The 13,188-nt window shown below is 73.3% G+C and overlaps 1 protein-coding gene across 4 annotated transcripts in view; it reads left to right on the top strand.

Annotated features, from left to right (window-relative positions):
- The window catches only part of AP3D1 (adaptor related protein complex 3 subunit delta 1), a 33,623-nt gene that overhangs the window by 17,148 nt on the left and 3,287 nt on the right, over positions 1-13,188 (top strand). Inside the window, exons 9-29 of one of the 4 annotated variants that reach the window (XM_089315255.1) lie at positions 548-597; positions 1,886-1,935; positions 2,472-2,520; positions 3,024-3,169; positions 3,985-4,133; positions 4,236-4,466; positions 5,816-6,047; positions 6,629-6,774; positions 6,921-7,062; positions 7,611-7,682; positions 9,545-9,620; positions 9,704-9,903; positions 10,232-10,305; positions 10,410-10,587; positions 10,961-11,002; positions 11,248-11,349; positions 11,987-12,142; positions 12,287-12,334; positions 12,532-12,718; positions 12,810-12,898; positions 13,090-13,175. In XM_089315255.1, coding sequence (XP_089171381.1) covers positions 548-597; positions 1,886-1,935; positions 2,472-2,520; positions 3,024-3,169; positions 3,985-4,133; positions 4,236-4,466; positions 5,816-6,047; positions 6,629-6,774; positions 6,921-7,062; positions 7,611-7,682; positions 9,545-9,620; positions 9,704-9,903; positions 10,232-10,305; positions 10,410-10,587; positions 10,961-11,002; positions 11,248-11,349; positions 11,987-12,142; positions 12,287-12,334; positions 12,532-12,718; positions 12,810-12,898; positions 13,090-13,175 — 2,505 coding nt within the window. Of the gene's footprint in view, positions 1-547; positions 598-1,885; positions 1,936-2,471; positions 2,521-3,023; positions 3,170-3,984; positions 4,134-4,235; positions 4,467-5,815; positions 6,048-6,628; positions 6,775-6,920; positions 7,063-7,610; positions 7,683-9,544; positions 9,621-9,703; positions 9,904-10,231; positions 10,306-10,409; positions 10,588-10,921; positions 11,003-11,247; positions 11,350-11,986; positions 12,143-12,286; positions 12,335-12,531; positions 12,719-12,809; positions 12,899-13,089; positions 13,176-13,188 lie in introns of all 4 variants that reach the window. The other 3 variants (XM_089315253.1, XM_089315256.1, XM_089315254.1) reach the window with 3 other exon arrangements.

Genomic DNA, 13,188 nt, shown 5'->3' with positions numbered 1-13,188 from the left:
CCTCGGGACCTTGTGATGCAGGGTCCTGGGGTGTCCCCCACCTCGGGCAGCCCGGGTCTGGAGGGTCGGACGCCGTGGCCCCCTCCCTCACGGGCCCTGCTGACCCGGCTGCACTGGCCCTCCCTCGCGGGCCCTGATGACCCGGCTGCACTGGCCCTCCCTCGCGGGCCCTACCGACCCGGCCTGCACTGGGCCCTCCCTCGCGGGCCCTGCCAAACTAGCTGCACTGGGCCCCCCCCCCGCGGGCCCTGCTGACCCGGCTGCACTGGCCCCCCCCTCGCGGGCCCTGCTGACCCGGCCCGCACTGGCCCCCCCCTCGCGGGCCCTGCTGACCCGGCCCGCACTGGCCCCCCCTCGCGGGCCCTGCTGACCCGGCCCGCACTGGCCCCCCCCTTGCGGGCCCTGCTGACCCGGCCCGCACTGGCCCCCCTTGCGGGCCCTGCAGACCCGGCTGCACTGGCCCCCCCCTCGCGGGCCCTGCTGACCCGGCCACACTGGGCCCCTCCCTCACGGGCCCTGCTGACCCGGCCCGCACGTCTCTCCTCAGCACGTCGGCCATGTCCCTCCTCTATGAATGTGTGAACACCGTGATCGCAGGTGAGCGTGGACGCGGGCTGGGGGTGTGGGTGCACCTGAGTGGCCGATGCCCGCCGGCCTGTCCCCGCTGGACCCCGGGGAGTGAGAGGTCGAGGTCCACCAGGCCCCGGCTTCCGCACGGCCTCTGAGACGTGTCGCCGTGACGCAAGCCTGTGGCGCGTGTGTCCACGCCGAGCGCCCCTGCAGGCAGAGTCCGTGTTCCCGGGGCCCTGCGGGGTGACCGGACGCCCCGTCCTGCTCAGGCGTCGCCCAGGCGGTCGGTGCCAGTCCGAGTGCGGCCAGGCCGCGCGCAGCCTCGGGCGGGGGTGTTTCTGGTGCCTGGGCCGTGAGCAGGCCCGTGTGCTGTGGCTCCCGCCTCGCGCGTGGGGAGGCCGAGGCGGCACTGCTGCTCCGGGTGCGGGGCCGTCTCCTGCCCTGCTCTTTCCTCCTCCCTCCCTCCCTCCCTCCCTCCCTCTCTCCCTCTCTCTCTCTCTCTCTCTCTCTCTCCCCTTTTCTTTCTTGTTTGTTGGTTTCTTTATTTGAAAGACAGAGTTAGAGACCTGCTGTCTGCTGGGTCACTCCCCAAATGGCTGCAGTGCCGTGGCTGGCCAGGCCAAAGCCAGGAGCCCCTTCGGGGTCCCGCCCGCGGGTGCAGGGCCCGAGCAGTCGGGCCGCCTGCTGCTGGGTCATTCCCGAGAAGCCGGCCTGGGGTCTGCACCTCAGTGGGGCCCGAGGGGTCTGTGCGCAGCCTGGCACTTCCGGAGTAGGCGGAGGCGTGAGGGACGTGGGCCAGGGCGGCCCTGGGCAGGGTCGAGGTGGCCCTGGGGTGGAGGGGCGGGGGTGGGCCCAGCAGAGCTGTTCTGGGGCCTGGCACGTGGCAGAGCAGCGTGTGGCATGGCCCGGCCTGTGCAGCCGTGGACAGGGAGCCGAGGCCTCGGGCGGCGCGTGATTCGGCGTGGGGCTCTCGGCTCTGTGCATGAGGGCTGAGTGCGGTGAGAGATACCGAGGCAGCCGGGGGTGACCGAGTTGGGGACCCAGGAGCGCCCCAGGCGTGGGAGGACGCGGGGCTCTGCAGGCGGCCGTCTCTGCCACCCGGGCTTGCCGGAGCAGCAGCCGGGGACAGGCAGCGGGGGCCTCGGCGAGACGGGCGGAGGGGCTGCAGCCCTCAGCCCCGTGGCCCGCAGGTGCGCTCCCCGGCGTGGCGCGGGGCCAGCTCGCTGGCTGCCTTCTCCGGGCGCAGCCGTGGGCCTCCTGCGGGCAGCGGCCAGGCGGGCCCGCGGGTGACGGTGGCTGCGTGGGTGTGTTTCAGTGCTCATCTCCCTGTCCTCGGGCATGCCCAACCACAGCGCCAGCATCCAGGTACCCTGGCCGGAGCGGGCGGCGCGGCGCGGGGCTGTGGGAGGGCTGGGCGGGACCAGCCGCGCCCCTCCGCCCCTCCAGCGGGTCCCCACCTGGCCCTGCCCCTGCAGGGTGTGCCCGTCTGTGGGGTGAGCACACGGCCGGGCTGTGGCCAGAGCCCCCGGCCAGCGCTCCTGCTGGGGTCTCTGCTGGCTCCTGGCTCCCCACTGCCCCCCAGGGCACGCTCTGGGCCTGACCCGGGGCCTCCTCGTTGGCCTCTCTGCCTGTGACCCTTGTCCACCCGAGGACCGGCCCCGGGGCTCCCTGACTGGCCCCTGCACAGGGCACTGCCGCCGCACCTGCTTCTGCATGCGGCGTGCTGGGGCTTGGGGCGCCCCAGTCTGTCAGGGCCGCTCCTCGCCCCCGTCCACTGTGTGGGCTCAGCGCGGGGTCCTGTGCCCTCCCCCGCCCGGCTGCTCTCCCCTCCGTCCTGCGCGGGCTGGTCCCCGGCACCTGGCTGCAGCAGGCGGGGGGTGACCAGGGCTCCCTCTTTGCAGCTCTGTGTTCAGAAGTTGAGGATATTAATAGAAGACTCTGACCAGAACTGTAAGTCCCCACCTCCAGGCTCTGCGTGCTGCCCCCGGGCCTGCTCCCCTCTCCTGGACTGCACCAGCTTTCCGGCGCAGACCCGGCGTGCAGTGGCGCGCAGTGTGCACGCGGAGGGGGCTTGGGGCCGCAGGTGCTTCTCCTGGCCGGGCACCCTCCCTGGCCCGTCTCCCGCCCCTGTGCGCCGGGTGGCTGGAGGGACGCTGGTGATCGCTGTTGCAGCCTGACCCTGACCCTGGCCCTGGCCCTGACCCTGCAGCAGTGGCCAGGAGGACCTGGGCGAGCAGCAGGGCCTTCCGGGGCTCTGCCGTGTTGCTTCTGTCCTGCGGCGGGCACCGCACGGAGCCTTGCCCAGCCTCTGCCCTGGCTCCAAGGGCCGCGCGGCTGTACCGGGGGGAGCCGTGTCCCCGCGGCACCCAGCCCCTCGGGGCCGGACAGTGGCCCACCGCCCTGGCCCCCGTGCCGCTGTGTCCCGGCTAGACTGCTTCTCCCCCTCTGCGCAGTGAAGTACCTGGGGCTGCTGGCCATGTCCAAGATCCTGAAGACCCACCCCAAGTCCGTGCAGTCCCACAAAGACCTCGTTCTGCAGTGCCTGGACGACAAGGACGAGTCCATCCGCCTGCGGGCCCTGGACCTGCTCTACGGGATGGTGCGCCCCCCCCCCCGCCGGTCCCCGGGCCCTGGCCCCTCCCCGCCTGCCGGTCCCCGGGCCCTGGCCCCTCCCCGCCTGCCTGTCCCCACCTGCCTGTCCCCGGGCCCTGGCCCCTCCCCGCCTGCCGGTCCCCGGCCCTGGCCCCTCCCCGCCTGCCGGTCCCCGGGCCCTGGCCCCTCCCCGCCTGCCGGTCCCCGGCCCTGGCCCCTCCCCGCCTGCTGGTCCCCGGGCCTGGCCCCTCCCCGCCTGCTGGTCCCCGGGCCCTGGCCCCTCCCCGCCTGCCGGTCCCCGGGCCCTGGCCCCTCCCCGCCTGCCGGTCCCCGGGCCTGGCCCCTCCCCGCCTGCCTGTCCCCACCTGCCTGTCCCTGGGCCCTGGCCCCTCCCCGCCTGCTGGTCCCGGCCCTGGCCCCTCCCCGCCTGCCTGTCCCCACCTGCCTGTCCCTGGGCCCTGGCCCCTCCCCGCCTGCCCGTCCCCGGCCCTGGCCCCTCACCGCTTGCCTGTCCCTGGGCCCCTCCCCCCTCCCCACCTGCTGGTTCCCCCGGGCCCTGGCCCCTCCCCCTCCCCTCCTGCCGGACCCCGGGCCCTGGCGCCTCCCCACCTGCCTGCCGGTCCCTGGGCCCCGGCCCCCCCCCCCCGCCTGCCGGTCCCCGGGCCCTGGCCCCTCCCCGCCTGCCCCTCCCCGCCTGCCGGTCCCTGGGCCCCGGCCCCCCCCCCCCCCCCGCCTGCCGGTCCCCGGGCCCTGGCCCCTCCCCGCCTGCCCCTCCCCGCCTGCCTGTCCCCGGGCCCTGGCCCCTCACCGCCTGCCCTGCAGGTGTCCAAGAAGAACCTGATGGAGATCGTGAAGAAGCTGATGGCGCACGTGGACAAGGCCGAGGGCACCGGCTACCGGGACGAGCTGCTCACCAAGATCATCGACATCTGCAGCCAGGCCAACTACCAGCACATCACCAACTTCGAGTGGTGCGGACCCCCAGCCCATCACCAGCCTGGCGTGGGCGGACCCCCCCCCGCCGCGGGCGGGCGGCCTCGGGCTGCGGCCGGCCCTCACGGCCTCCCCCGCAGGTACATCAGCATCCTGGTGGAGCTGACCCGGCTGGAGGGCACGCGCCACGGCCACCTCATCGCCGCCCAGATGCTGGACGTGGCCATCCGCGTGAAGGCCATCCGCAGGTTTGCCGTGTCGCAGATGTCCGCGCTGCTCGACAGCGCCCACCTGGTGGCCAGCAGCACCCAGCGGAACGGCATCTGCGAGGTGCTCTACGCCGCCGCCTGGATCTGTGGGGAGTTCTCGGAGTGAGTGCGGCCGGCCAGGCCTTCCTGTGCCCACGGCCCCGAGCTGCGTGGGCCTGGGATCTGTGTGGGCCTGGGGGCAGGGTGGGGGGTGTGCGGCCGGCCAGGCCTTCCCGTGCCCACGGCCCCGAGCTGCGTGGGCCTGGGATCTGTGTGGGCCTGGGGGCAGGGTGGGGGGTGTGCGGCCGGCCAGGCCTTCCCGTGCCCACGGCCCCGAGCTGCGTGGGCCTGGGATCTGTGTGGGCCTGGGGGCAGGGTGGGGGGTGTGCGGCCGGCCAGGCCTTCCTGTGCCCACGGCCCCGAGCTGCGTGGGCCTGGGATCTGTGTGGGCCTGGGGGTGGGGGTGCGCGGCCGGCCAGGCCTTCCCGGTGCCCACGGCCCCAAGCTGCGTGGGCCTGGGATCTGTGTGGGCCTGGGGGCAGGGTGGGGGGTGTGCGGCCGGCCAGGCCTTCCCGTGCCCACGGCCCCGAGCTGCGTGGGCCTGGGATCTGTGTGGGCCTGGGGGCAGGGTGGGGGGTGTGCGGCCGGCCAGGCCTTCCCGTGCCCACGGCCCCGAGCTGCGTGGGCCTGGGATCTGTGTGGGCCTGGGGGTGGGGGTGCGTGGCCGGCCAGGCCTTCCCGGTGCCCACAGCCCCGAGCTGCGTGGGCCTGGGATCTGTGTGGGCCTGGGGGTGGGGGTGCGCGGCCGGCCAGGCCTTCCCGTGCCCACAGCCCCGAGCTGCGTGGGCCTGGGATCTGTGTGGGCCTGGGGGCGGGGGTGCGCGGCCGGCCAGGCCTTCCCGTGCCCACGGCCCCGAGCTGCCTCTCCTGAGCGTCTGCTGGCTCACGCCAGCGCGCGAGTCCCGGCTGCGCTGCTTCCTTCTTTTTTGTCTGCTGTTGTAACAGACCTTTCCTATAGAGGTTATCTGTTTAGATAACGGAGTGAGAGGTCTTGGTCCGCTGGCTTAGTCCCCACGTGGCTGCGGCGGCCAGGGCTGGGCCAGGCTGACGCCAGAAGCCGGAGCGCCTCCTGGGTCTCCCTCGTGGATGTCGGAGCCCAGGGAGTTGGGCCGTCCTCTCTCCCCGGCACCAGAAGCAGAGCAGCCAGAGGGGCGCCAGTGGCGTCGCGGGCGGGGCCTTCAGCCGCGGCCTTCCTGGTTCAGCAGCCGGGGGAGCACGCTTCCCTGGGGGCGCGGGCGGCAGGCCGGGTGTCGCCGTGGCCGGGAGGCTGGGCCTCGGCACCTGGGAGTCACGGATGACGGGCCGCGGGGGCCGTCCCTTCAGCCCCGACTCGGCCCCTGGGTCCGCTCCTCACCCTCACCGCTGGGCGCTGCCGGGGCGGGGTCTGTGGCTCACCCGGCCCGCTCCCCCAGGCACCTGCAGGAGCCCCGCCACACCCTGGAGGCCATGCTGCGGCCCAAGGTCACCACGCTGCCGGGCCACATCCAGGCCGTGTACGTGCAGAACGTGCTCAAGCTGTACGCGTGCGTCCTGCAGCAGCAGGAGCGGGCGGGCGAGCCGGAGGCCGCGCTCGAGCTCACCCAGCTGCTGGCGGAGCGGCTGCCCCAGTTCGTGCAGAGCGCCGACCTGGAGGTGCAGGAGCGGGTAAGGCGGGCCGCCCCGGCCCCGGCCCCGACCTCCGACCTTGCAGCCCTCCGCCTGCCAGGGCCGCTTGGCCGGGTCGCCGTGGTGCCTTTTCCCAAGCCAGTGGGTGGATCCTTGCTCGTGGCTCAGCCGCGGCTGAGACTGGGTCCATCAGCCCCGAGGCAGCCTGGGCTGGCGGCAGGTGGCCCCGGGGCTCTGCACCTTCCTGGCCACGCGTGGAGGCTCAGAGCAGGGCCTGGGACCTCTGGGTCCAGTGAGCCAGACCGCAGGCCAGCGCGGCGCCTCCCGGTCCCCGTCCCTACCCGGGAGGGTGGGTGGGTGACGCTGACCCCTGGGAGGCGCTGGCACTGGGACGCGGGGCCTCTCCCTGTGCCGTGGCAGGGCGGCGGGCTCTCGGGTGCAGACGGAGGTGGGTGACCCTTTGTGGTCAGCCCCACCCTCGTTCCGTCTGAACCTGGGCCTCTCTGCACCCTCTCCGGCAGAGGCTGTGCAGGGCTGGGCCTCTCCGGGTGGGCCGGGCTGCGGCAGGGCGTGGCTCCCGCGGCGATGGGCGTGGTGTCTGACCTGCCCGCCGCCCGCAGGCGTCCTGCATCCTGCAGCTGGTCAAGCACGTGCAGAAGCTGCAGGCCAAGGCCGTGCCCGTGGCCGAGGAAGTCAGCGCCCTGTTCGCCGGGGAGCTGAACCCCGTAGCCCCCAAGGCCCAGAAGAAGGTTCCGGTCCCTGAAGGGTGAGCACAGGGAGGTGGGGCGGGGTGCCGCGGCCACGGCCGCCTGACCCGGGCCCCGGGTGCCCGTCTGGAAGGGCCGCGGGGACCCCGCTCGGCTGTCGGGTGCAGGCGGCTGGGGCCGCTGTGTGACCCCCGTGTCGGCGCAGCCTAGATCTCGATGCCTGGATCAACGAGCCCCCCTCAGACAGCGAGTCCGAGGACGAGAGGCCCAAGGCCATGTTCCACGAGGAGGAGCAGAGGCAGGCCGGGCCCCGGCAGCCCGAGCTGGACGAGGAGGAGCTGGCCCGGGTGAGCGGGCAGTGCCGAGGCTCGGGGCTCGCTCCCGTGTCCCTCACCTGAGCCGGGCTCCCGGCCACGGGGTGTCCCACCGCGCTCCCCGCATGGCACCCCGCGAGGACCTGCCGCAGGGGACGCCTGGGCGCTGCCAGACGCTGGAGCCCGTGCAGTGCCCGTGCCAGGCCCGCAGGGGCACTCCGTCCCCTCCTTGCCGTCTGTGTCTCCCCTGCGAGGGGGCCTTTCTGTCTGCATTGTGATCACCCCACCCCGGCCCATCTTCTCTCCTGCGAGCCCCTCTTTCTGTCCTGAACCCCCGGAGGGGCCGAGGGCCACGCCTGCAGGAGCCCCGGGGGCCAAAGTCCTGCCGTGCAGCAGGCCAGGCGGCTCCAGGCCGTCCCGAGACGAGGCGGCCGTCCTGCCTGCTGGGCTGTGCCACCACGCACGCGTCCAGCCCCCCGGCCCGCTGCCCTGGGAGTGAACCGCAGCAAAACCCAGGGCTGGGGTGGAGGCGCCCCTCCCGCGTGTTCCCGCAGCCCTGCTCACGCCTCCTGTCCCTGCAGCGGCGGGAGGCCAGGAGGCAGGAGCAGGCCAGCAACCCGTTCTACATCAAGAGCTCCCCGTCCCCCCAGAAGGTGAGCCCGGCCGCCAGTCAGCTCTGCCGAAGGACAGCGGACAGGGCTGGGTCAGGAGGGCTGTGTGGTGCTCACACTGGGCCGTGGGCTGGGTCAGGAGGGCTGTGTGGTGCTCACACTGGGCCGTGGGCTGGGTCAGGAGGGCTGTGTGGTGCTCACACTGGGCCGTGGGCTGTGTCAGGAGGGCTGTGTGGTGCTCACACTGGGCCGTGGGCTGGGTCAGGAGGGCTGTGTGGCGTTCACACTGGGCCGTGGGCTGGGTCAGGAGGGCTGTGTGGCGTTCACACTGGGCCGTGGGCTGGGTCAGGAGGGCTGTGTGGGAGCTCACACTGGGCCGTGGGCTGGGTCAGGAGGGCTGTGTGGTGCTCACACTGGGCCGTGGGCTGGGTCAGGAGGGCTGTGTGGTGTTCACACTGGGCCGTGGGCTGTGTCAGGAGGGCTGTGTGGCGTTCACACTGGGCCGTGGGCTGGGTCAGGAGGGCTGTGTGGCGTTCACACTGGGCCGTGGGCTGGGTCAGGAGGGCTGTGTGGGAGCTCACACTGGGCCGTGGGCTGGGTCAGGAGGGCTGTGTGGTGCTCACACTGGGCCGTGGGCTGGGTCAGGAGGGCTGTGTGGGAGCTCACACTGGGCCGTGGGCTCTGTGGTCAGGAGGGCTGTGTGGTGCTCACACTGGGCCGTGGGCTGGGTCAGGAGGGCTGTGTGGTGTTCAACTGGACCGTGGGCTGGGTCAGGAGGGCTGTGTGGTGTTCACACTGGGCCGTGGGCTGGGTCAGGAGGGCTGTGTGGCGTTCACACTGGGCCGTGGGCTGGGTCAGGAGGGCTGTGTGGCGCTCACACTGGGCCGTGGGCTGGGTCAGGAGGGCTGTGTGGCGTTCACACTGGGCCGTGGGCTGGGTCAGGAGGGCTGTGTGGCGTTCACACTGGGCCGTGGGCTGGGTCAGGAGGGCTGTGTGGTGCTCACACTGGGCTGTGGGCTGGGTCAGGAGGGCTGTGTGGGAGCTCACACTGGGCCGTGGGCTGGGTCAGGAGGGCTGTGTGGTGCTCACACTGGGCCGTGGGCTGGGTCAGGAGGGCTGTGTGGTGTTCACACTGGGCCGTTGGCTGGGTCAGGAGGGCTGTGTGGTGTTCACACTGGGGTGGTGGGGCCCCGCAGCTCTGCCGGGACTCGGGTGCAGGCAGCGAGTGGGAAGTGGCGGCCGTGCCTCTTGGCGGGAGGAGTCGTGCTGGACGGGGCACAGCCACCCTGGAGCGTTCTGGGTGGGCAGCCGCACACCGTGCCCGCCCCAGCATCCCTCAGGGCTTTCGGCTCCAGGCAGGTTCTGGGAGAGGAACCGTGCTGTGGTGTGGGCACTCCACAGTTGTTTCCAGTTGTTGTTTGAAAGATTTATTTATCTGAAAGGCAGAGAGAGGGAGGGAGAGGTCTTCCACCCGCCGGGTCACTCCCCAGATGGCCGCAACGGCCGGGGCTGCGCTGACCAGGAGCCAGGAGCTCCATCCGGGTCTCCCACGCTGGGGCAGGACCTGGGCCATCTCTGCTCTCCCAGGCCACAGCAGGGAGCTGGATGGGACGTGGAGCAGCCGGGACTCGGACCGGCGCCCGTGTGGGATGCGGGCCTGCAGGCGGCGGCTTTACCCGCTGTGCGCACGGCGCCGGCCCCGGTGGTTTGTCATTTTCAAGTCGGCGGTGGACGAGGGGATTCCCCGCCTCAGGACCCCGCCGTGCCGGGGCTGCTCCTGGCCCGGGGTCTCGGGACGCGCCCTCTGCTGGGGCTGGGGCCTGCGGGCGCGTTTTGCGGCGTCTGCACAGAGCCGCCCCGGCGCGGCCGTGCGGGTCCCTGACGCCTCGGCGTGGCCTTCGCAGCGCTACCAGGACGCCCCGGGCGTGGAGCACATCCCCGTGGTGCAGATCGACCTCTCGGTCCCGCTCAAAGTGCCAGGCAAGAGCCCGCTGACCCCCCGCGGCCCGGGGCAGGGGGCGGGGGCTGCTCCCCGGGCTGGGCTGAGCGCCCTGCCCCCGCAGGCCTGCCCCTGTCGGACCAGTACGTGAGGCTGGAGGAGGAGCGGCGGCACCGGCAGAAGCTGGAGAAAGACAAGAGGAAGAAGAGGAAGAAGAAGGAGGAGAAGCGGGGCCGGCGCCGGCATGGCTCCCTGCCCACCGAGAGCGATGAGGACATCGCGCCCGCCCAGCAGGTGGACATCGTCACCGAGGAGATGCCCGAGGTCCGCCTGCTGCCCCCGCCAGTCTCTGCCGCACCCGCCCCGCCCTGCCTGTCCCCGCCCGCCCCCGCCTGTCCCCGCAGCGCCCGCCTGTCCCTGCCCATCCATGCCCGCCCCCGTCGGGCCCACCCTGCCTGCCCCCGCCCCGCCCCTCCCGTCCCCGCCGTGCCCGGGGCTGTGGCCCCAGCAGCCTCCTGCCGGGCTGTGTCGGGGGCCCTGGGCAGCCCCACGCGCCAGGCCTGGTTGCCGAGGCAGCTGCGGTGGACGGCAGGGAGGGGACCGTGGCCCACGCTGGCCCCCGGTGACGCGGGGAACTCTTCTGTGCCCACAGAACGCCCTGCCCAGTGACGAGGACGACAAAGACCCCAACGATCCCCACAGGGCCCTGGACATTGACCTGGACAAGTAAGGGGGCGGCCCCGGGGTGGGCGTCGCCTCGGCTGGGGCTCCCCGCAGGAGGTGCAGGCCTGGGCTCAGCCCCCGGCCCCGCGGCCCTGCTCTGCCCCCAGGCCCTTGGCCGATAGCGAGAAGCTGCCTGCCCTGAAGCGCAGGGACGCGGAGGCCACGAAGTCCCCCGAGAGAGAGGTCCCCGCGGTGGGGAGGAAGAGCAAGAAGCCCCAGAAGAAGGAGAAGGCGCACAAGGAGCGGGGCAGGGGCAGAGAGAGGAGGGGGCAGGGGGGCGAGAAGGTGAGGGGGCAGGGGAGAGGAGGGGCGGGGGTGAGAAGTGAGGGGGGCAGGGGAGAGGAGGGGCAGGGGGTGAGAAGGGAGGGCGGGCAGGCCTGGCGGGAGGGGGTGCTGGGCTAGTGGCTCCCTGTGGGGCCGCAGGCGTGTCCCCTGCGCTGCCTGTCGCACGTGGGTCAGCCCTGGGGGACCGCGGGGTGTCTGTGGACCTTCCGTGGCCAGCAGTAGCCAGGGCTGGAGATGGGGTGGGGGGCGGGCGGCCAGCCCAGGACACCGGTGTCCCTGGTGCTCAACTGGGGCGCCGCCCCTGCTGGCCCGCGTCCCCTGCCCCTCCCCGCAGGGCTGTCCCGCCTCCGCTGACAGCCCGCGGTCCTCTCAGGGTGACGACTTGGACTTCTGGCTGTCCGCCGCCCCGTCCACGGTAAGAGCCTCGGCTCGCGGAGGGCGCCCGGCACAGCCATCCGGGGCCCTGGGCCGGCTCTCCCCGCGGCTGGCCTCTGCCGCTCCCCAGGCGGCCCCGTTGCCCTGTGGGACCCCGCAGGGTGAGGCCAAGGCGGAGGGCAGCCCGTGGGCCCCACACGGGGCCGGCCGGGCTGGGGTGCAGAGCCCCGGCCTCCGCAGGGGTGGCCCCGGGGTCCCGCCCTGAGCCCCCGATGGTGCCCGCAGGCTGAGCCCGGGGTGAGCGCCGTCACTGCTCCCAAGGACGGCAGCGAGGAGCCCAAGAGAGAGGAGGCGGCAGACGAGGCGGCGGCACAGGACCAGGGCAAGGTGAGGGCGGGGCGGGCCTGGGGATCTGCAGGCTGCGGAAGCTGGTGTGTGTGTAGGGACAGAACTGCCGGCGCGGGCTCGCTGGTTCTCGCCCCACTTGCCACAGCAGGCAGGGCTGGGCCCGGCCGAAGCCGAGAGCCAGGAGCTCCATCCGGGCCTCTCAGCAGGGACGCAGACACGGGGCCGTGACTGCCCCTGGGCGTGTTAGCAGGAAGTGCACTGGACCCAGGCCCCCAGATACGGCAGGCTGACTGCTGCCCCCGGGGACCAAGGAGGCCCCCCACACACACACCCCGTCCCTGGGTGCGCGTCCTCTGCTCTCTGTGTCACAAGCTCTGAGGCCAGGGGCGTCTGATTCCAGAACGTTCCATCACCTGCCCCGTCTGCCGCCCCGGCCCGGGTGACCACGACGGTCCGCTTCCTGTCTGTGGAGTCCGCACCACGTGGCTTTGGTGGCCGGCGGCGTCTGCCTGAGCCTCACTGGGCCCTGGCTGCGTGGGCTCCACTCTGCACGCGGCTTGGGGCCTGTGGGCGCCCCTCTCGTCCGATTGACCCTGGGACTGGTGCTGCTGCCGGCCTGAGGCCCCACCCGGCGCTGCCTGTGGGCCGGAGCCGACCAGATCCCCTCCTGTCCCAGAAGTCGTCCACGCACAAGAAGAAGAAACACAAGAAGGAGAAGGAGGAGAGATCCAAGGACAAGAAACCCAAGAAGAAGAGGCCGGAGCCGGCGCCGGAGCCGGAGCCGGCGCCGCAGCCCGTGGAGAACGGCTCCCTGGAGGAGGAGCCCCTGCCGGTGAGGCCGCCCCCCCCGGCAGCACGGGGTGCAGCTGGCGTGGTCCTGTTCCCGGAGGCTGCGTCTCGGGTCAGAGCCTGCCCCCCCCCCGGCAGGGCCGCCCAGGGCCTGCCACCCACCCCTCAAGTGTGTCTCCCCCCGCAGCCCATGTCCAGCTACTGTCTCCTGGCTGAAAACGCGTACGTTAAAATGGTGAGTGGGCGGGCCGGGCCCCGGGCGGGCCGGCAGCAGCCCGTTCCCAGGGCGGTGTCCCGCGGCAGCCAGGGCGGCCACAGGGCCAGCACGGCGCCGTCCCTGCAGGGGAGCCCCCGTGGGCGGAGGGCACGTCACGGAGCTCGGGTGGGCCCCTGAGCTCCCGCCACCTGCCGACCCTGGCCTTGGCCGCACAGACGTACGACGTCCAGGGCAGCCTGCAGGACAGCCAGGTGACCGTGTCCATCATCCTGGAGAACCACGGCCGCAGCCTGCTGAAGGGCATGGAGCTCAGCGTGCTGGACTCGCTCAACGCCCGCATGGCCCGGCCCGAGGGCTGCTCCGTGCACGCCGGCGTGCCCGTGCCTTTCCAGCTGCCCCCAGGTCAGCCGCGGGCCAGGCGGCGGCTCCGCCCGCGTCCCTGGGCCTGGGCGAGCCGGCCCTAGTCTCAGGTCTCGCTTCCCGCACCCGCCAGGGGTCTCCAACGAAGCCCGCTTCGTGTTCAGCGTCCAGAGCGTCGTCATGGCCCAGAAGCTCAAGGGCACCCTGTCGTTCATCGCGAAGGTACCGCCCGCGCCGGCCTCGGAGGGGGGCTGCAGGTGGGCGCCGGCCCTCAGCCCCCCCCTGCGCTGCCGCAGGACGAGGAGGGGGGCTGCAGGTGGGCGCCGGCCCTCAGCCGCCCCCTGCGCTGCCGCAGGACGAGGAGGGGGGCTGCAGGTGGGCGCCGGCCCTCAGCCCCCCCCGCTCTGCCGCAGGACGAGGAGGGGGCCACCCACGAGAAGCTGGACTTCAAGCTGCTGTTCCGGTGCAGCTCGTACCTGGTCACCACGCCGTGCTACAGGTGCGGCCCGGCT

This window comes from Oryctolagus cuniculus, chromosome 16 (assembly GCF_051225735.1).
Source record: "Oryctolagus cuniculus isolate XC-2025 breed Fujian yellow rabbit chromosome 16, ASM5122573v1, whole genome shotgun sequence".
In the NCBI taxonomy this organism is placed as follows: Eukaryota; Metazoa; Chordata; class Mammalia; order Lagomorpha; family Leporidae; genus Oryctolagus; species Oryctolagus cuniculus.
The sequence above is the reverse complement of the archived record's forward strand: the minus strand, read 5'-3'. Positions and strand labels throughout refer to the sequence as shown.